Source organism: Urocitellus parryii, chromosome 4, assembly GCF_045843805.1.
Source record: "Urocitellus parryii isolate mUroPar1 chromosome 4, mUroPar1.hap1, whole genome shotgun sequence".
Taxonomy (NCBI): Eukaryota; Metazoa; Chordata; class Mammalia; order Rodentia; family Sciuridae; genus Urocitellus; species Urocitellus parryii.
In genome coordinates, this window is record NC_135534.1 from 120,939,784 (window position 1) to 120,961,544 (window position 21,761).

The window sequence follows — 21,761 nt, forward strand, 5'->3', positions numbered from 1 at the left end:
ATTATAAGGAGCCATAGACATGGAGGTGGAAAGGCCTCAGGGCCTGGGAATGTGAAATAGTCTCCCTGAAGCAAGATGTTTCCCACTAGAGCCTGGTAGATGACAGAGCCAGCTCTCCTCCACTGCCCCACCCCCAATTCAGCCTGATGTTCACAGCACTAAACAAGAGTACTCCATACAGGATCAGGGGAATCCCTAACAAGAAAAGCTGAGGCTGCTCATGGCAACACCAGAGGGAAAACCCCACCAGTCTGAGCTGGCTTCTCCAGCCCCTCCTCCTACCAGCACACAGAGCCAGCCCTGCTGCAGAGGGGAGTGGGAGGGGCTGCAGTCCTCCAGTTTCCAAGCCCCAAATGGAGCTGATTCTCACAGAAGCCCCAGACATCACCATTAGGAGAGTAGGATGCTGGGGGCGGAGAAGGGGAACCCTGTGTTGGTCCCTGCCTTTGGCAGAGAACATCAAAACCAGGCAGCTAGATAGGACACACCCATCCTGGCTGGCAGTGGGTGCGGTGTGGGGGGTGGCAAGGAAGGAAGCAGGAGTGAGAAACCCCCAACCCCACACAAGCAGTGAAAAGACTAAACCACAGGAGTACTGTCCATGCCCACAGCACCCACTCCTGGACTCCAAACAGGCATGTGTGCAGCCTACCTCCAGCAGACATTCCTCCCATACCAGGTCTCCTCCATGACCAGACACAGCAAGGCAGCTGGCAAGGTCACCTTGTCTAGTACATCCAGTGAAAGGGGAAGCCTTGTCCCCTTCCTCCCCTGTTCTACCCACCACTCCCAAGCTTACCACAGGCTTTCCCCATCCCCGACCCTCCCAGTCCAGTGTGAGCATCTCTACTCTCCAGGGCAGCACCTAGGACAGCAACCAACTGACTGCAGGCTCAAAGCCAGAAGTCTGCGGGCCCTCCCACCCAGAGAGGATGCCAGAGGAGAGCAGCACTGATCTTTGGATCTTTGTCCACCTAGGTCTGACTGTCTGCATCTCTGACCCCTGTGGGCTCCCACCTCTCTCTCTCATTTATGCCTTTGTGTCTGGCTGCGAGTATGTGTGTGTCCTGTGTCTACCTCTGTCAGTTTTCTCTCTGTCTTTGTCTCCTCTATGTCTCTCTACATATCTCTGTCTCTGTGTCTCCTGTGTCTATTTTTCTCTGTCTTCCTCTCTCTTTCTGGCTCCTTCTCTGTATCTGTTTCTCCATTCTCTCTCTCCTTCTTTCTGTGTGTGTGTGTGTCTCTCTCTCTGGTTCTTTATGTTTGTCTATTATGTATGTCTTTCCCCACTTCCCATGTCTCTGAATTCCTCTGGATCCTTCTCCATGTCTCTGTCTCTCTGTAAGTCTCTCTGTCTCTTGCTCCCACTCTGTGTGGGTGATTCTGTCTACCTGCCTGCCTTTCTCCCTGTTTCTGTTTCTATTCGTGTGTGTGTGTGTGTGTGTGTGTGTGTGTGTGTGTGTGTGTGTTAGGGAACAGGGGTCCAAGATTTCTACTGGCTTGTGGGAGGGGAAGGGGTTTTGCTTGACTGGGGGGAAGGGGTCTCTATGTTCATGTGTGCTTCTGTGAATTTCTGTGTGTCTGTCTGTATGTCGTCTGTGTGAGTGTCTCATTCTTCTCCCTCCCCCTCCTCTCGACTTGCGGAAGGAAGAGGAGGAGGAGGAGGCAAGCCCTCCCAGAAGCTGATTGGCTCCCGGTGACATCACTGTTTTCTAGAGAAAGAGCTAAGATCACAGAGTATTTTTGGAGCAAAGCAGAGTGTTGCACTCACCTGCCCGAGGCCCCAGCAGGTTTCCCAACTCCCCCTCCCCCAACCTTGCTTCAGGCTAGGTTTGCAGCAAGGTCCCTTAGGGAAAGGAGAGAGCCCAGCTGCAGCTGGCGCCTCGCCCACACCCCCAGAGGCACCTGAGTAGGGGAGCCTGCCTACCGCATCTGCACAAAGGCCAAGGCTGGACCAAGAGGAACGGGTGAACATTGAACAGCAGCACCTGAGCAAGCAGGAGAAGCAGCACGTGTGCATGTATGTGCACATTTGTATGAGCATACATATGCATACAAGTATGTGCATATACACACTCAACAACTGAGTATCCACAGCACAGATGAAGAAACAAACCACAGGAACCTGGTGGTAGTGAAGGAAGTTATTCCCAGGAGCCAGGGTACCTGGGAAAGATAGAGTGAGGGGCTTCTTTGGCCCTAGAATCTAAGCAGGAGAACAGAGCTAGGGGAACAGCTGAGCACTTCTAACAGTGAAACTGCTCTGGAGAGCTGGCTGCTGGGGTTGAAGGCTGTGGGGGGCAATACCAAGAGGCAGGTGGGCTTTGACATGGCTTCCCACAGTGCCAGCTGCTCATTTGCACCTAGCCTTGCTTTATTCTCACTGCATGGAAATGAAGCAGCCTCCTTCACGCCTCTCTTCCAGGGTATTGGTGAAGGTTCCAGGTTGCCACCTCCAGCCCCAGTCGGCCCCTGAGCTTAGCACTAAGCCCCCAGCATAAGGCCCACCCACAAAGCAGTTGGCCTCAGTCACCTAGCATCTCCTCTGGAGGAACTTTTCAACCACAGAGAAGCAGCTACAGACATGACACATCCCAAAGATGACACAACAAAATGAGAAGGATTTCTCCAAAAGAAAGCAGGGGGTTGCAGGGGTTGTGGCTTAGTGGCATAGCATCTGCCTAGCATGTGTGAGGCACTGGGTTCGATCCTCAGCACCACATAAAAATAAATAAATAAAATAAAGGCATGCTGTCCATCTACAACTATGTTTAAATAAAAGAAAAAACAAAGCAGAGGGGGCAGGCTAATCCCAGCCTCCACTCTCAGCCTAAGGCCTCCAGGTTTTCTGGATCCTAAAATATTCATCTGCTTTTCTTATTTGCCTACACACACACACACACACACACACACACACACACTTGCACAAGCACAGATCATGTTCTCTCACCCCATCACCCACAAGTACTTCTCCCTAAGCTGATCCTTTCTGCACAAGAGTGTATCTAATACAACACTGTCTCCAGAAATGCTGAGAGAGAGAGAGAGAGAGAGAGAGAGAGAGAGAGAGAGAGAGAGAGAAATCAGGCTGGCAGTAAAGAGAGAAGAGGGGCTTAATGGAGGAGATACAAAAAGCTCAAACACAGGAGGAAACCAAACCCAAAGCCAGGAGTGAAAGAGATACAGAAGCAAGGAGGGAGGGAGGCCCAGATGGGCTGGGCCTCCTACTAGCCAGACACAGGCCAAGCCCAACCAGGAGACAGCTCAGGGGTACAACACAACAAAGAGGAACACAGGGACACAAAGACACAGACCCTCACAGCACCCCAGAATGAGGGGGATACAAAACTAAGCCTGGGCATCCAGGCAGGTTTTCTTTTTCAGCAGGGCCAGCTGGAGTAAAGAAAAGACAGAGGAAGGGAAAGCAGAGGGAAGAGAAGGGAGAGTGCTTGAGGACAGGGGACCCTAACCCCTCCCCTTCACAGCAGCTAGTAAGGGGCCCAGAGGAGCCAAGCTTATCCATCCAGAGAGGAAACTGGCCTTGGCAGAAGGTGAGCACATTAAGAAAAAGGCTATGAAGAGCCACAGGTCACATATACCCTTTATCCAGAAGGCAGAAAACTAGACACCCTGAGCCTAGCCAATCTGCATCTTGGGGGGCTGACCAGCCCACCTTGGAGCTCTGCCACTCTGGCAGGGAAGAAAAGGAGGGGCAGGCAGGGATTTTGAGGTGGCTCCCCATGGGCTGGCTGACCTTTCAAAAAGCCCATAGGATACAAATCTCCCACTCCCTGGGCCAGGTGGTACCCAGTGGGTGACTAAGTCCAGGGCTGCCAGCAGACCCCCACTGTAGGCACAGAACAACAAGGTGTCCAGGGCCTGACATGGCTGCACATCCAACACTAAAGCCTGGAGCTGGGTAAGAAGGGTCCTGAGTCTTGGAAACAATCTAAATTGTAGGGAAAGAGATAAGAGCAAGGCAGAGAAAGCCTCAGCAGGCAAAACTCTATTACCTACCAGGCTCTGTGAAATCGATCTCACTGAACACCCTCAATGGCCACCTTGCCACAAATACTATTTTCTCTGTTGTGCAAATGGTGAGGCTATGTGCCTACCCCAAAGTTATCCAGGTAACAGGTGGCAAAATCCGGATTCGCACTTTATGCCACCCTCCTGCCCCAACCACAGACCTAGAAAACCAAGCCCTCTCTTTTACAGCCCCACCCCTTCATTGAGGCATAGAGCTTAGTCACTCTCACCCCATACTCTGGACAGGTTCTGGGAGTCCAGATTCTGCAGCCCAGGAGGACCCAAGAAGGATTACTGGGCAGGCCTGTCTCAGAAGGTAGCTGGAGCATCTCTGACCCGCCATAGCATGAATGTAATTCTGTCTGAGAACCTGGAGCCCCTGCCTAAGTCTGGTGGTAGCTGAGGGAGGGCAGGGACTCGGGCTGAGCATCAGCCTCCAAGGCTCATTAATCCTTGTTGCAGCCTCCTCCTCTTCCTCCTCCTCTGGGCACTAGACTCTCAAACCACAGGCCTGTTGTCTAATAATACCAGCGACAGCCACCGCCACCTCCATCTGCCAGTCTAAAAATAATCCCTGCTGAGTCCAAAAAAGGCGCAGCCCCCAATAGTCCCCCAATCCCTCCTCCTCAACAAGCCAGGAGGCTCCAGGAGATTCCAGGAAGCAGGCAGACTCAGGGCTCTCACCAAGTGGGAGGCTCACACCCAGAGGACAGCGTGAGGAAGGCAGAGGCTGGCTCTCTACTGCCCAAAGCAAAGGAAACACCCAGAAAGTCTGGCTTGGAGAAGAGACCTGTGCCCAGACAAAGAAGTTGTTCTGTTCTTCTCACAAGGCAGGTGGGCTAGAGACCACCTTGGAGATCCCTCTGCCTCTAGGAAGCACACCCCTACCCTCCCCACCAGTGTCTTCACAGCCTGTCCAGCTGTACCTCCCCAGCAAGCCTCAGGGTCTACAGTCAGAGGTCAGGTGTGCCTAAAGTAAGCCTATCCAGAAATCTTAGCAACCTTACTATGAAAAGCAAGGTACTGGAGTAGGAGACAGGAATGGCTGACTCCTTCATTCTGTGGGTGCCTCTCCTTCTGAGCTGGGCTCCCCCCAGCAGCTGGTGAGGCAGAGATGCTATTAGCAACCTTAATTTGCTTGGCTAGATTGTATTTCCAAGAGCCCTTTCCCCAAGAGCCACTGGCAGGAAGGAAGTCAGTAATTCAATCTCAGTTCTGCTCCTTTAATGGCTCCTCAGCAGAAAAGTGAAGCCACACCCCCTCCCATACCCACAACTCTTTCCCTACCACCTGGGCACAGGCCTGCCCCTGTACACTCACCCCCAAGCCAGAAGGCAGGCAGCAAGGCCAGCCCAGTGAGGGCATTACAGGCTAGGCCTGTCACCAGGCCAGGATCCTGGGGTAAGGGGCCAAATTGGCACAATTCCTAAGTGGGAAATCAAAGTTCCATATTTACTTCTGGTGAAACATCAACACTCCCTACTCTGGAGCCAGAAAATGAGGACAGTGACTCACCTCATACAATATTTGCCTGTGTGCAAGTTGTATGCCACAGCCCTGTCTCAATGGGCACATGTGACCAGGAATGAAGTAAGGGACTACAAGGGGGGAAAGGATGCTTGTCAGTCCCCTGTCTTCTCAAAAGGATCGTCGGGCTGACAGAGACCTCCCTCACAGCCATGGCCCCATGGAATCTTTCTCAAAAACCCTCACGGACAGAGGCCCCATCTCTGCTCACCACTCTTCTGCTTATTCACGCAAGAGAGAACAGAAAAGCAGGAAGATTCTTACGAAAAATAGGTCAGCTGCCTCTAGCAGACCAGGCCAACACCCATTGGCAGTGCCCCTGGGCAATGGGTGGGGGCTGACTATAAGCTGCCTCTCCCACCCCTGCCTCCTCTCCCACCTCCCCAGGGACCCAGCCCCTTCTGTGTTCTACACTATGCCTGGATGATGGCATCTGATGCCACAGTTCCCCTTTTAGACAGATAGGCCATTTTCAGTGTCCCCATAAGCTCAGACTCTGTCCTACCATTTAAGTTTTCTCTCTAGAACCCCAGCCATCCTTTAATGTTAATAATTGCTGAGATGCCTAGACTCAGGTACAGAGCAAGGGGATCAGAAAGCAAGGAATATACTGAAGCAGTAGTCTCACTGCCACCCACAGCACTAGGGGAGAAGTAGCTCCTACCTCATGGCTGCACCTAACTACCTTGCCCTGCTGCAGTCCACATATGTGCACATATATACACAGGTGCTTGCACACACATATATAACATACAAAAGGCTGTACACAAACCTGTGCACATATATGGGAATACATATACAAGTGCAGGTATACATACAGTTATATATACAAATGCACACACATACAGGTATGCATACAATGCAGGGACACATTCAGATATACACACACTCACACGCAAGCACGCGCGCGCCGCACACACACACACACACACACACACTCACATCTAGAAGTTCTCACCAATTACAGATCTTTTCACCATTGAAATCCATTCTTAACAAGTTGCTTAACACATTCCAGCAAGCAAGCATCCCAGCAAGCAAATGGAAGAAGACTTCTCCCTAGGGACCCTGAACCCCAGCCGAGAAGGCCATAGGATGTTGGGGAAGGAGACTCTCCTGGAGAAGAGAACTGGTTAAATCTCAGGCCCTGCCTTCTATGGGGTTTATCACCCACCCCCACATCTTCAGCTCAGCAAACAGGAAGGCTATGGGGAAACAAGCCAGGATCCAGCAGGGCTGAGAAGGAGTGGGCCAAGGGAGAATGCATACAGAGGGTCAGCCTCTGAGAGCTGGCACCTGGCTGGGAAAAGGGCAGAGAGGAAGGTATAGGAGGGAGGGCCAGAGAGGGAATAGGTTTCAGCATTTCTCAGAGAGGCAGTCTTTGCTCCTCAGGTAACCAGATTCTAGCTTTCTGTCTCAGAACCATAAACATGAAACCAACTAGGACCTAGGACCTGACAACTGCAGAGATTGGCATATGTCAAGCTACAGGCCAACAGCTGAAAGCTTGTTCTTCTCACTGTCTCTTGACCATCCCCTTTCCAAAACATGGCCTCCCCAGCTTCTCCCAGGGTACAGGCTGCCAGACACACCCCTGACTCCAACATATATGCACTGGGGACATATATACACAAACACACCACACACACACACACATACACACCACACACACACACACACACACACACAGTGAACACTTCCTGGGCCAAGTCTTCTCATTTGATAGGACCAGTGAGGTTTAAACCTCCTCTCTCCTATCTTCAATGCCAAAGGACAAAGGGTAGGTCAAAACCAGGGAGAGAATAGAGGGCACTGGTCCAACCACCATCAAGATCTGAGTCAAAATTCCACTTTATCTGGGGATACTGGAGGCAGGAATAATTCAACCATAGGATTTGTGGCAAAGAGGGGAGGCAGCCTTGAGAATAAAGCCCAGACTTCCCACTATGTCTGAGGTTCAGAATGAGCCAAGCAAGGCCCAGGGTATTCCCACAGTGTGGAAACTCCCCTCGACTTGCTAGGCAGGCATCTGGGATGAGGAAACTATACCAATAGTCCCTCTCTTTTCCTCACCCTCCCAACCTATCCAATGACCTCAATCACACACCACCAAAGTCAAAAAAAGAAGTCTATCTCCATATTTGTCCCATATCCCTGGGTTGACCCAGTCCTAAACCAACATGGCTTGAGGAACTCATCCTATTTTACCCTCTGCCCAAGCAGCCCCTGCGTCAGCCAAATCCTAGAGTGGCATCCAAATGTCCTTCCAGTTTAGGGATCTCCCCAGAAGTCACCTCTGACAGGCAGAGAATAGCTGAGCTCTCACAAGGAGTCCCACCAGCACCCCAACATTGGCTGGTGCTGCTCACAGGAGGAGACACCCACTCACTCCAAAGGCTAGGTTTTGCATCCTTCCCTAAGCCTTTGTCCATTAACAATTGAGCTCTGCAGACCTTTAGAAGGATTTCCAAGTAGCTCTGAAGATTGCACACCCTGCACATGTCTCTGAATGCAGGGAAACAAGAGGCTCTGCCCAGACAAGGTCAGTCCATAAAGGGATCTCCAATTCTGACAGAGGCAGTCCCCTTAACTTCTCCCCAAACAGTCCCAAAAGGGTCCCAAGTGGACCAAAGAGGAAAAAGTAGAGGAGGGGCCAGGAATCCCAGAAATATTGAAATAATGTTAACATTTAATGAGCACATACTGTATAACATATAACAGGTAGCCACTTGTTTCTTTATAACACTAATGTTTTGGGTGGGGGGAAACTATAAGCTCATACTATTAACCCATTTTCCACTGAGGCAAGTGACATTTAGAGAGGTCAAGCAATTTATCCAAGGTCACAGGGTCAGCAAGTGGTAGAGCCACGTCTTAAATCCAGGTGATTTAACTCTAAACCTAGGTCCCTAGCCACCATACCTAGAGCCACTATGGTAAAAAGACCCTGAGACCAATAAGGATATCCCTGCTTTCAGAAAGGGGTGCATGCCAAACCATCTCAGACAGAAGGACCTCTGCACTCTATAAGAAGGCATAACCTTCATGCCCAACAACCTGAAATGTTGAGAAGTTCTTCCTGTCTTGACATTTTGTGTGTTGCTGCAATATAAATCCATTTGCCTTTATTCTGTGCATAAACTTTAAATTTTTTTTTTAAAGTCCATTGCCCCTACCCTGGCTTAGGTTTAGAAGCTATATCAGAGCCTTCCTTCAGTGTCTCTTCTATTCAAAGATCCCAGCACATCCTTTTGTGCTTTCAGCGACAGTCCCATAGCAGGAACATACCAAAAACTGGAGGGGAGGAGGATGAGGACATAGGAAGACTACAAGGAAACAGGGGAGAGGATGAGGATGAGGCAAATATTCTTGGGCATAACCCGAGTCACCTCACCTCCACTCTCAATCCATAAACCTTGGCAGTCAACCTAGACTCAGTTTTCCCACCTGACAAATGGAGAGTTTCAAAACTATTCAAATAAACATACCACTTGACTAAATCATCCTTCCCTTCACCCTTCGCTCCTTCTGTTTTCAGATGTCCCCCTCCCAAGTAGCATAGCGACATATTCCATTCCAGAAACTTTCTTAAATCACCCTCCCCCCGCCTCAACACACACAAACACAGGCCTAGACAAGGAGGCGAGAAGACCCTGGAAAGGACGCCTCCCGCAGACCCCTTCTGCTGAGAGTGGGTGCGCTAGTTGGCGGGTCTCCACCGCCTACTTCCACCTACAGACCGGTTCTCTCCAGCCGCCATCTCCTACAGGCTCTGTGAACTTGCCCTCAACCAGGTCGTGTGTGCGCGCTGAGAACCATGAGCTCAGAGTCGGGGCAGCCTCCAGGCTCCGCTTCTACTTCCATACAAGGGCTGAGAGCCGGGGGTGCCACCCAGAGGCTCGCAGGTCGCTCTGCCGGTCTCCAAAGCAAAAGCCCGCGCGCTCACGCACGCATCACCCAACACAAGGGTTCCCTCTTGCTTCTTCTCCCACTCAGAACAGAGAAAGCAGAAAGAGGAAAATCCCCCACCCCATTTTTGATGCATTAGTGGGGACATCTCCCGCGTCGCCGTCGCCTTCGCCCCTAGAAAGCTCTGCCTTGTAGCTAGGGAAGGCAGCATGAGGTCGTCGCTCCTGCGACGCGCTGCCGGGGAACTTTTGCTTGGCCGGGGCCCAGGTGCGGCTAAAACCGGCGCGGGAGACTGTCAGGGCCAGCCCAAAGCGGGCTCTCCTCTGCCGGATTCATCAATTCTCTTCTCACTAGGTGTCTAAGGACCCCCGCCCCAGCGAGTGATCCGACCTCCAACTGCCAAGCTGTATGGGCAGAAGGGGCGTGAGCTGGAGCGGTAGCTGCCCGCTGGGCCGAGAACCCTGTCTCTTAGACGTGGGTGCAGAGTCCCAAGCCTCGGTGTCGTGCCTCTCAGTAAGAACCCTTCAGTGGAGCAGTGGCACTGCACCGGGCTGGAACGTGCTGCAGACTGCCAGATGACCTGCAAACTCCCCAGCAGTCAGAGTTAGGAGAGCCACTGCCTCCCCCAAAGCTCGAATAGGAAGCTGCTCCAACTAGAGGCAAAGGGTTCGAGGTGCCGGTGTGGACCACAGGGCCCAAGGTGAGCTAAGTCGACCACGATTCCAAAACATTCTTTCCTCAAGTGCCGGGTAGCCTATTTGCTCTAGCCCCTTCCCGCCGGGGTCCTCCAGCCCGCGGCCCCCAGGCCCTCCCCATTAGTGCCCCGAGGCGCGCCTGGCCAGAGCTGGAGCCTCACCCGCAATAAGCAGCGGCGTTCTACGGAGTCGGGGAGCTAGAGCCAGGAGCAAAGGGCTGAGAGCGCCGGGAGGGGCAGAGGAGGGACGCTGCACTTCAACTCACCTTGAGCCGCAAGACCTCGGGTGCTGATCACACTTGCTATCAAAGTGGCCACATACCAAATCATAGTACTACCGCGCCAGCCAAGAGCCTCATCCTATCTCAAAGTGCTCTTGCACCCGCACACTTCTCGTGCCCGAGCGCCCGTATCTCGCCCGCCTACGACCCGCGCCGGTGCTTCTGCAACCCGGGCTGCCCGCTCTCCATCCCTCCCTGGCTCAGCTTGGCTCGGCGCGCAGCCTCCCCGGCCCCAGCGCAGCGGCACCTGCACTACTAGTGGAGGCAAAGCACAGCCAGTTCTACGGTGAAGCCTAGCCCTGCCTCTGGGCCCGCCCCCACCGCCTATTTATTGGTCTGTTTTCATAAGTCTGCGGACCGATTGGTTAAAAGATCTGCCCGTCTTGGCGCGAAGGAGGCGAGCCCATTTCAAGGTGCGTTGAAGTGTGGCAAGCATAGAGCCGCAGAATCATGCGCATTGCCTGGGAGAAGGCGTTGTAGCGTCTTCGCTGTATTCTGTTCTCTCTTCACACTGCATGGCAAGTTAAAGGTGAAAGAAGAGCTAGCTTCTCGGGCTGGCTAACGGGACCGTAAGAGTCTCAATTACCCCCGACAAGTCTGAGGGGATGGAGCCCCCGCCCACCCAGGGAACCCAACATCCGGTTTCCATCCAGCAAAAAGCAGTTCCCGGGAGAACCATGCTGATTCAGTGATGGGGAAACCCTGGAGCGGGCAGCCTGGGGAAGCTCCGGAATGTCCTTCGCTGGAGATCTTTTCCAAAGAGGTCACGCGCTGCCTCCCCCACCCCCACTCCTTTACACACACAGACACTCTTAGCCCAGAGCGATACACCACCTCCACGAAACGTGATATCAAGTTAGGCTCCATCCAGCCTGAAGGCAGGGGGATGACTAAAATGACCTCTAAAAGTCGCGAGATTTTAAATGAGTCATTGACTCAGCTGAGGCGTGTCATAGACCCCTCTAGAACACAATGTACACACTGCCACCCCCAGTGCCGGTCCTCGTTGCTCATCATTACTAAATCCCAACTTTCAGTAATAAAAGTTTTTCCCCCCTCTCCTAAATAAACGCTGCTTCCTCCTGCACATGATCCCACCCTCCCCACCTTACTCAGTGCCTAGCCGCCTCTCAGCAACTTGAAACCAAGATGAATTTGGGGAGCAGTTTAGAGGCTTGGGGGTGGAGAAGACCCAGAGAAAGGGAGGAGCCTCTTATTCCTACAGAGAAAAATAATTACAGATCTTGGGTGGTCTTCATATTTCCCAATCTTCCTACTCTAGCCTCTCCTCGTCCCCTCCCCCAATACAGTTGTATTTGCAGAAGGAATAAATGAGTGTCATGGAAACATCTACTACAATCACCTCACACCCAGCATGCTGAGGCTGCAGTGAAGATGTTTGTTCTTTCAAGGAGTGAAAGCAGTGGTAAGAATCACACTGCTCCCTAAGGTGGGCTGTTGGCCAAGGAAGGAAGACAAAGGGACAGCAAAGGAGAGCTCAAGAATTTCACCAGCTTAGAGCCCTCATTAGCCACAAAGCCCTGCCTCTAGGACATGAAGCTTCCAAAAGAACAAGGAGACTTACTCTTAGGAAAACACACATGCACAGAAACACACACCTTGCATAGAAAGTAGTCTTGAAGATGGAGAAACAGCCTTCCCTGAAACTTGAACTCTCTTAGCTCACTACCAGACAAGAGATAGAAAGCTGGGACCCCAAGCAGAATAGCAAATACACTAGTAAAGTTTGACATCTGAATATCATCTGTAGCACCAGAACTCTTAAGTAACCTGCTACCTACCCACCCACTCTATTCAAGCAAACACACTCAAGATATATCACTCTGGGGACAACTCTACCTGAACCATTGACTTAGGTTCTCTTTCAAGACCAAATGCCTTTATTGGGACTATGAAGTGAGCTGGAAGCTCTAGGCCTCATTGGTGTACTAATTCCCAAACAGAATACCCCCAAAATAACAACTCCACCCTTAGCGCAGGCACACACGCACAATCTCCCTGAATCCTAGAACTGTGAAGTCTTACTGGAATCCATTTGCAGGATTGGTGCTATAGTTTAGAAATGGTTTAATTGTGCTCACTCAAAGTGTTTTTAGTCAGCTTTTTTGCTTCTGTGACTAAAAGACTCAACCAACACAATTTAGAGGAGGCAAAGTTGATTTAGAGGCTCATAGTTTCAGAGTCTCAATCCATAGACAGCAGTTTCCATTCCTTGGGGCTAGAGGTAAGACAAGACATCATGGCAAAGATTGTGGCAGAGGGAAGCAGCTCACATGATGATAAGAAAGCAGAGAGTTTCCACTCTCCAGATACAAAATATATACTCCCAAAGCTACACCCCCAAGTCCCACCTCCTCCAGCCACACCCCACCACTGCCGTTATCACTCAGTTAATCTCTATTAGGGGATTAATTCACTAACTGGGTTAAGACCCTTATAACCCATCATTTCTCCTCTGAACCTTCTTGCATTGTCTCACATGTGAGATTTTGGGGGACGCCTCACATCCAAACCATAATACAAAGGTTCATGTGATTAGAGGCTTGACCCCCAAAGCAGCAGTCTTAGGAGATACGGAACCTTTAAGATATGAGTGCTAAATCCTTAGGGGAATGGTCTCAGAAGGCTGTTCTGTTGGGAGCCCTTGCTAGTTCTCCCAAGAAGGTTTGTTATAAAAGAAGCAAGTCTGGCTCCTTCCTCTCTGCTTCTTGTGTTGAAGTGTAACCTCAAGCCCAGACACATGTCACCATTATTGCCATCTGCTATCTGCTCTGGGGTCCTTACCAGACCTGAACTGTAGGTACCATGACCTTGAACCTTCAAAACCATGAGCTAAATACACCTCTTTATGGAGTTAACTGTCTCAGGCATTTTGTTAAGGTAAAAAAAGAAAATTGACTAATACAAATGGTAATAATAGGATTCTTCCCCTTCCAAAACCTATAAGCAGCTCATTGTGGCCTACAGGGTTCTCTAGGTCTAACCTTACTTCCTTATTCTTTAGTGGCATAAATAGGTAGGGGAATGAGAAGCATCTGGGTTCATAGAAATTTCCTTCCAATGGTCTGCAAACTGAAGAAAATGGACAGAGCCTCTATCACCATCCAAATTGATCATAATTGCTTGGCCATCCACTTTGTCCTATTCAAGGTGGTGGTTTCTGCTAGGAAACCAAAGCTGTCAGGTTGGAAAGAAAAAAAGTACACAGTATAGCTTAAATGCATAACTCATGAGATGGTTCAAAGGAACCTCTTAAAATGAGAATAACTTTCTGGATAAGTCTGTTGGAAGCAGAGTAGAACAAGGAGGTGAAGAAAGAAAGGAAAAGGAAAAATTTAAGATACAAAGGGGAAATTTAGCATCATCTTTATCCCATCAAATTTGTGTCAGTTGAGTTACAGATCAGCTCAGGAGAGACATGCTATATCAACTGACAATGAGGAATGAGACCAATCAAATCTTTTCCTCTTAACATATTGTTGAGCTTTGAATCCAGGAAGGATGGAAACTCCTCCCTCACATGGACACCCAATTGAGTATTCAAAGGCAGCATAGATCCCAACTTATCAAAGGAGAAACATAACCCAACTCCAAGAACAACTCCAAGATGTACCTAGCTTTTCACTGATGTCCCTAATAAATGTGGTGCTGAATCTAGGAATGTTGTATATGTCAGGTATGGAAACTTCTGTCATCTTCTCTTAACCTCACAGAAGTGTTTGTTTTTTTTTTTTTTTTTTTGGAAATACAGAATGCAAGGCTTATTAGTTATCCAATGTAAAAACCACACCTAGCCATACACCATGCCCATAGGTTCTTGAAGAACAAATGGGAAAGGTAACTCACAGGAGACTCAAGTCTAAAAGAGAAGAGTGTCCTCATTCCTTCTTCCCATCCACTGAACAAGCATGACTCAAAAACATTAGTTTGCTTACCTGTCACTTCTAACCTTCCTCAATGATTCCAGTCTTTTTTGTAGAATGTGATTGGGACAGCTCTTTCCAGGAAAAAGAGGAAATTTTAAATCAAAGAATGTATCCCAAATGAACTTACAAATTCTAGGACTTATATGACTAGAAAACTGTATAAGTTATCTTGTAACCCATCCTCAAATAATGTAGTGGCTTAAAATAACAAGTCATTTGCTTGTGCATGTATCTACAATTTGGACAGGTATGGTGGGAATGGTCCTCTACTCCATGTGGCATCAGTTCCACTAGAACATGGATGTATTCAAGATAGCTTACTCACATGGATGGCAAGTTGATGTTGGGTGTTAGCCAGGGCTATCAGCAAAGAGTAGTATTTTATCCTCATGTGAACTTCTCTATAGGTTGCTTGTGCTTACATATGACTTGGTGTCTGGCGTCTAAGACCTCACATCTCAATAGAACCAGCTGGAAGATACACTGTCCTTTATGTCCCAGACTGGGAAGACACGTAGTGCCACTTCCATGGGTATCAAACACCTGCCCAAATTTAAAGGGAGAGGATGTATATTCCATCTCTTGATACAGCAATATCTGTTCCACAGTGCAAGAAGAGTTTGTGGGATGGGAGATGGTGTTGCAATTTTGGAACTGAAAAAATTTCCATGAAAACATTTTTTTTAATTAAAACAAAAATGAACTCTAGAGGAATTATCTAGAAAGGTATTTTAGATTTTAGCTTTTAGTCACAGTTTTCAGAGAAATAAAACGTGTGTGTGTGTGTGTGTGTGTGTGTGTGTGTGTGTGTGTGTGTAAGAAGAGGGAAGTGAAGAAAAAAGAAAGAAAGGGATTTATTATGGGAATTGGCTCAGCAATTATGGAAACTGAGAAGTCCAACAACATGCCATCAAAAAGCTGAAGATTCAGGGAAGCTGGTGGCATGAGTCAGTCTGAGTCCAAAAGCCTGAGAAACTGTTTTAAGTCCTGATATCCAAAGATCTGAGTATCTGAAGTTCTGATGTTGAAGCTCAGGAGAAGAGAATGCCCCAGCTCTACCAGAAATGGAAAATCTGCCCTTTCTCTGTCTTTCTGTTCCATCCTGGCCCTCAACATATTGGATGGTTTCCACTGCATTTTTAAGGGTGGACTTTCTTTACTCAGTCTACTGATTCAAATTTTCATTCATTTGAGGGAAACAACCTCATAGACATACACACAAACAAAATAATGTTTTGCCAGCTATCTGAGTACCTTAACAAGTCATGTTGACACCTAAAATTAACCGTCATAAAGAGCTTGACATACAGTATCTGGACCTGCTGTTTTAATTCAATCCCAAGTCCTGAGGATGTGCCCTTAGCCCTGATAAAATACTACCCCTTTCACCTTGTGAAATATACAGAGATACCAGTTAGCATGTTTTAAAACAACTTAGAAGAGAAGAAAATAAAGGAAATTGGGTCTCCAAAATATAAAAAACTGATCTTAAGATCTGATGCAGGTGAAGCGGAGAAAAGCTCTACAAGTTTCTTAAACCTTGTTATTATGAAAAATTTCTATCTAGACTCAAAATTTTATCCATTTAGACTCAAAATTTGTAGATACCTTGTTTGGCTTCCTTCTCTGCCAATAGTTGTTGGTCTCTTGGGCAGGTGACCTAGGATCATAAGTTGTTTTTATGGACCCAAGTAGCTATTTTAATAGTCCACCTTTCCCTCTTCAAAAATAAGTGGGTCATTGTTGCCGTTGTTATTTGTGTTGTTGCTGTAGTTGTTGTTTTGTGGTGCTGGAAATTGAACCCATGGCCTTGTGGATGCTAGGCAAGTGTTATACCTCTGAGTTACATCCCCAGCCCCAAACATTAGTTCTTAAAGACTTATAGAGTTCTCCTCCTCAGTTGCAATTACTCCTGAAGTCTTATTGAATGATGCTGAATGACTCAAGAGACTGAAACAGTCCTTCTTGGCATGTGATACCTGTTCTGATCACTATAGGATCATTTCATGACATCTTGTCCAGATGAGTCCATAGCCCAGTATGTTAGTCAGATTTTCCAAGTACCTGACCAGAACAACTTAAAGGAGGAAAAGTTTATTTTGGCTCACAGTTTCAGAGGTCTCAGTCCAACCATGAGACTCTAAAACATGAATATCTAATCTTAAAATTCATTGCTCTGGACTTTAGGTGAGGCAAAACATCATGGTGGAAGTGTGTGGTAAAGGAAAGCTGTTAACTTGTGGCAGCTAAGAATCAGAAAGAGAGACATCAAGGCACCAGGGACAAAGTATAAACCACAAAGGCATGCCCCCTGTAAAATACTTCCTCCAGCTATACCCTACCTGACTACAGTTAACACTCAGTGCAGTGTTAGGACTTATATGATTAGAAAACTGTATAAGTTATCTTGTAATACAAAAACCCATCCTCAAATAATGTAGTGGCTTAAAATAACAAGTCATTTGCTTGTGCATGTATTTACAATTTGGACAGGCATGGTGGGAAGGGTTCTAGATTTCTATCTAGACTCAAAATTTTATCCATTTAGACTCAAAATTTGTAGACACCTTGTTTGTAGTCCTTTCAAATTATGAATTCATAAAATGGATTAATTCACTAAGTGGGTTACAGCTCTCATGATCTAATCATTACACCTCTAAATATTTCTGCATTGTCTCACATACAAGCTTACTGGGGAACATTTTTAGATCCAAACCATAACACCCAGGAACAGGATCTACCAGAACCACATCCATTGCAGGCATTCAGTCTAAGATTGCATAGATAGATAGAGAGACAGACAGACACACACACACACACACATATGTATGTGTGTGTGTGTATATATATATATACACACACACATATATATATATCAGATACAGCTCACCTGAGAGCAAGTGGTGGATGCCACTCTACTATAATCTGCACAGGTGTGTATGAACATGTATATTTACAGAGCAGAATTCTTTCATGCTGAGCCTGAAGTTGGAGTTCTTAAAGATGTGTTTGTGGCAATGTAGTAGAAATTAAGTGATAAAGAAACCAGGTCCTGGGGCTGGGGATGTGGCTCAAGCGGTAGCACACTCGCCTGGCATGCGTGCGGCCCGGGTTCGATCCTCAGCACCACATAGCAACAAAGATGTTGTGTCCGCCCAGAACTAAAAAATAAATATTAAAAATTCTCTCTCACTCTCTCTCCTCTCTCACTCTCTCTTTAAAAAAAAAAAATAAACCAGGTCCTGGAATTTTAGTCAAACTGTATTCATTTCTTTTCTGGCTGAAAAGGAACAAGTTCTTTCCCAAGGCAGAAAGTAGATCTATAATTTAGGATAAGCTTATTTGAAAACCAGATAAATAGCACCCTCAACTTCCTCCTCTTTCTTCTCACTGTTCCAGGTCAATTCTTAACAACCTCTGAGAAGACATGTTTTATGTTTTTGTGGCTTCATCTAGGAATGCAGAAAAGGGGTTCAATGCTCTGTGTGAAATTTGTGAACTGCCCCCAGAAACACACTACTGTCACTCTTCAGCAATTCCTCACCTTGCCAAAGCCCACTTCATGGAAAGTGTGATGCTCAGGCTTCCTGGGCAACTCTGGCTCACCTGAGTATACATGTGCCCACCCATGAGTAAAGGCTCCATCAGTGAGGTTTGCAGGTACAGATGGGCAGCAGTAATCCACATGTACACACCCTGGCATATGGGAGTCTAAAAGACAGCTAGAAGTCAGGTCTCTACTGGACCATGCAAGCTTTGGCCCTAGAGGTTGTAGGTCTGGGCCATTCCCTTACACCTGAGTTCTTCCTCTTCCATTCATAGAAGGAGCAGTAGAATGTGGTAGGAACTGAAGTCTGCAGGAGAGAAGGATTTGAACATTCTGATGGGAAGTTTCTCTGTCATAGATTCCCCAACAGCCAAGTTTTATATCCCTGTGATACTATATAGGAGGCAAATTGAACCTGGACTTTTATCTCAAAGGATTTCTTGGCCAGGAATTCTAATATAGCACAGAAGCTATGTAGCATGTGAGATGATGAACTCAGAAAGCTGGCATCATTGTAACTGGCAAAAGGTTGATGGAAAAAGAAAATAATGAAGATAGTGAAGTCAGTCCAGGAGCAGTTCACACTAGAAGTCCAGAAATGGGAGACCAAGGCCCAAGGCCCAGAAAGAATCAATAGAAGGACTTTCTCAGTGGACCAGTAGCCCCTGAACACCAATCTGAAATAAGCACCATGCCAAGCATTGTGGAAGACATAGTAGTGAAAACCACCATCTTCATCACCTCAGGAGCTTAGCACCTAGGTGGAAAGTTGAGGCTGACCACATGAACAGCAATTACTAAATTCTGTCAACATGGAACCTCAAGAGAGATAGTGGCCCTGTCCATTTTTGTTACTATAACAGAATATTGGGAGACATTTAACTTTATAAAGAAAAGATGTCTATGTAGCTCACAGGTTTGGAGGATAAAAATCTAAGATCAGGTGACTCCATTGGTTTGGCCTCTGGTAAGAGCCCAGCAATGGATGGTATTGTGGTGGGAGTGAGAGAATTTACTGCAATCCAGGAAGCCAGAGAGGGTTTCAGATTTGGGGCTCATTGTTACAACTTACTCTAGTGAGAGGTCTCACAAGAACTGCCTTAATTCCTTCCAAGGGCAGCTCCCTCAATGATCTGAGTATTTCCCATGTCCTCAACAACTAAAGATTAAAGGTCCTGCCAACTTTCAACACCACCACACTAATGAGCAATACTTCAACACATGAATCCTTGGGGGACAAATCATATCCAAATCCCAGCACCCAAGCTTGATTGCAATAGACCTGTAAGAAGATGGTTCAAGTTGGTGAGGCTGAGTCAAGTCTGAGCTTAGTCGTCAAAAATGAAGAGATGGGGTAGACAAAATGAGCCTCCGGGAGAGGAAGACCACTGGTCTGCAACATGCAGAGGACAGCAACTGGTATGCCAAGCATTCCTGGTGCCTCGGCCAGAGTGAACACTCAATAAGCATTCAAGGCAAATGGATGTGCAGAGGCAATAATAAATTGACCTGTCTAAGAAGTCCATAGCACAACGTAGGGGTTTTCGTGTTCAGAATAGAGACTTCTGGGGTAAGTGAAAAAATACGCAGTTGGGAAAGATCAGAATGAAGAGTAGGCAAATTGGAATAAGCAGATGATGAGGAGGGGTTAACTGGAGGAGGTGAGGAGTATGTTTGGTCCTTTTGTGGTTTAGATATGAGGTGTTCCCCTAAAGCTCATGTATGAAACAATGCAAGAAGTTTTAGAGGTGAAATGATGAGATGATGAGAATTATAACCAAACCAGTGGATTAATCTCCTGATAGGGATTAACTGAGTGGAAACTGAAGGTAGAGTATGGCTGGAGAAGGTAGGTCATAGAGTGTGCCTTTGGGTTAATATTTTGTCCCTGGTGAGCAGAACTAGCATTCCCCCATCTCTTGGTGCCATGTCCTGAGCTACTTTCCTCCTCCATGCCCTCTATCACGATGTTCTGCCATGCCTCATGCTCAGAGCAACTAGAGTCTGCATCTGTGGAGACTGAGACCTCTGAAACCATGAGTGACAAAATTGTTTTTTCCTCCTCTATGTTGTTCTTGTCATGTCTTTTGGTCACAGCAGGAAAAAAAAAAACTGACTAAAGCAGGTCCTAAGGAAAACCTAAGGTGCTCCAACAAAGCTGAGGAACACCAAGGTGGGGGCTGGAACATTGAATAAAAAGCCCCTGTAATGGTGACAGAAGATTTGTGCTTCTGCTTTGGAATTACAGTTGGATGGGCTGGGGATGGGGAGAGAGGGACAGGCCTGGGAGCCACAGCTGGAGGACTTGAGGGGGGTCTATTTCTGGCACCCATCAGACCCCAGACCTCTCATTCCTGGACCTTTCCACACTTAGCTCTCAATCCCACACAAAAGGGCCTTGTGAGTGAGTGTTGAGAGATGCCAAATGCATCTTTATGCCTTTGCTCCCCTCCCCTTCCCAGAGCCTTGGCATGAGTCTCGCTCTACCAGGTGCAGGAGACAGGAAGGGAGGGACTGGCCACCAGACAGGAGCCAGAGGTCAGCTTCCATTCCCCCTGCTGCCTCCACTCTGACCCTCAGTGTGACCCCCATCATTCATCCCTTGCCTCTCTGTCCCCATCCTGATTTCACAGCCCCCCTAGCACAAGACCTCCCTTCTCAATTCTCTCCTTCTCTCTCTCTGACTTTCTCTCTCCTCTCTCTATCTACCCCCCCCCCACTTTGCTGGGCTTCAGAGCGGTACAGAGAGCCTAGAGACAGAATTGGATTTATTCTTGGAAAATGTCCATGACAGAGGGTACCACAGCAACAAGTTTCCATGGTGCTTGGACACAAGGCAAATACAGTCTAAGGAGAGATAACTGGCCTCAGAGTCAGAAGACCTGGGTCTGATCCCTGCCTCACCTCACCAGCAGCATATCCTTAAGCTGTGTAACCTCCCTTGCTGGGAATTCTAAAAATGTCCAAACATTTAATCAACTTCATCAGGAATTTCATAAATGTCCAACCCTTTAAATCTGCAGTCTGCACTTCCAAGTATGTATTATTATTTATGGGTGCATATAATCAGTGCAGTCATCGTCTTTGCCATCACAGTACTTGCAGTTAGTAGACAATAGGGTTGCTCCACAGAGTCGAGTGAATTTAGCATTAGTACAGAACCAGTTCACAGTTGGCATTCAAGGGGTGCTATGTACACGAGATATATCAGAATCCCAGGGAGGACAGCGTAGTATAACTTCTATGTATTCCATGAGATGCAGCTGCTATGGCCATGGTTAAAATTTAGGGGATGCTGCTGAATCTCTGAGCCTGCCTACTGCCTGGAATCTGCTTCTAGTTGGTTATAAACAAGTGACAACATGAGAGAGCAAAGACAAATATACAATGAGACAAAAATCATCTGACATAGGAAGTTCTTGCTAGAGGAGAGATTTGGGTGTATATGAGAAGATATGTTCCTAGGGTGGGGTGGTAGGGATATATAACTAGTGATGGGGGGAAGGAGAAGAGTTTATCCAGAGCCCTAACTTCAGGGGGCTTAGAAGCTAGACTCCCCCACCAAATACACATGATCCCTTTCTAGGAAATCATCTTGGTAAAATTTTAAAAAAATTTAAAAAGATGGACTTGGGGGTAGGCACAGCTGCCAGGGAAGCCTGTGGGGGTGGGGGGAGGAGGACAGTTTAGACTCTGAAAAGAGAGCCTCATGAGAAATCCAGTACAATGAGCTGATAGAAGGAGGAATGTAGAAAAAAGAAGGACAGAGGGCCAGGCTGCTGTGAAGGCTGCTCCCCTGGCAACCTCCCAAGGTTAATGTAGGGGCA

The 21,761-nt window shown here is 47.7% G+C and overlaps 1 protein-coding gene across 3 annotated transcripts in view; it reads right to left on the reverse strand.

Moving 5' to 3' along the window:
* Igsf9b (immunoglobulin superfamily member 9B) overlaps positions 1-10,489 on the reverse strand; it is a 47,767-nt gene extending 37,278 nt beyond the window's left edge. For all 3 annotated transcript variants that reach the window (XM_026394687.2, XM_026394688.2, XM_077797798.1), the window contains exon 1: positions 10,426-10,489. In XM_026394687.2, coding sequence (XP_026250472.1) covers positions 10,426-10,489 — 64 coding nt within the window. The remainder of the gene's footprint in view (positions 1-10,425) is intronic.
* Between the last annotated feature and the right edge of the window lie 11,272 nt (positions 10,490-21,761).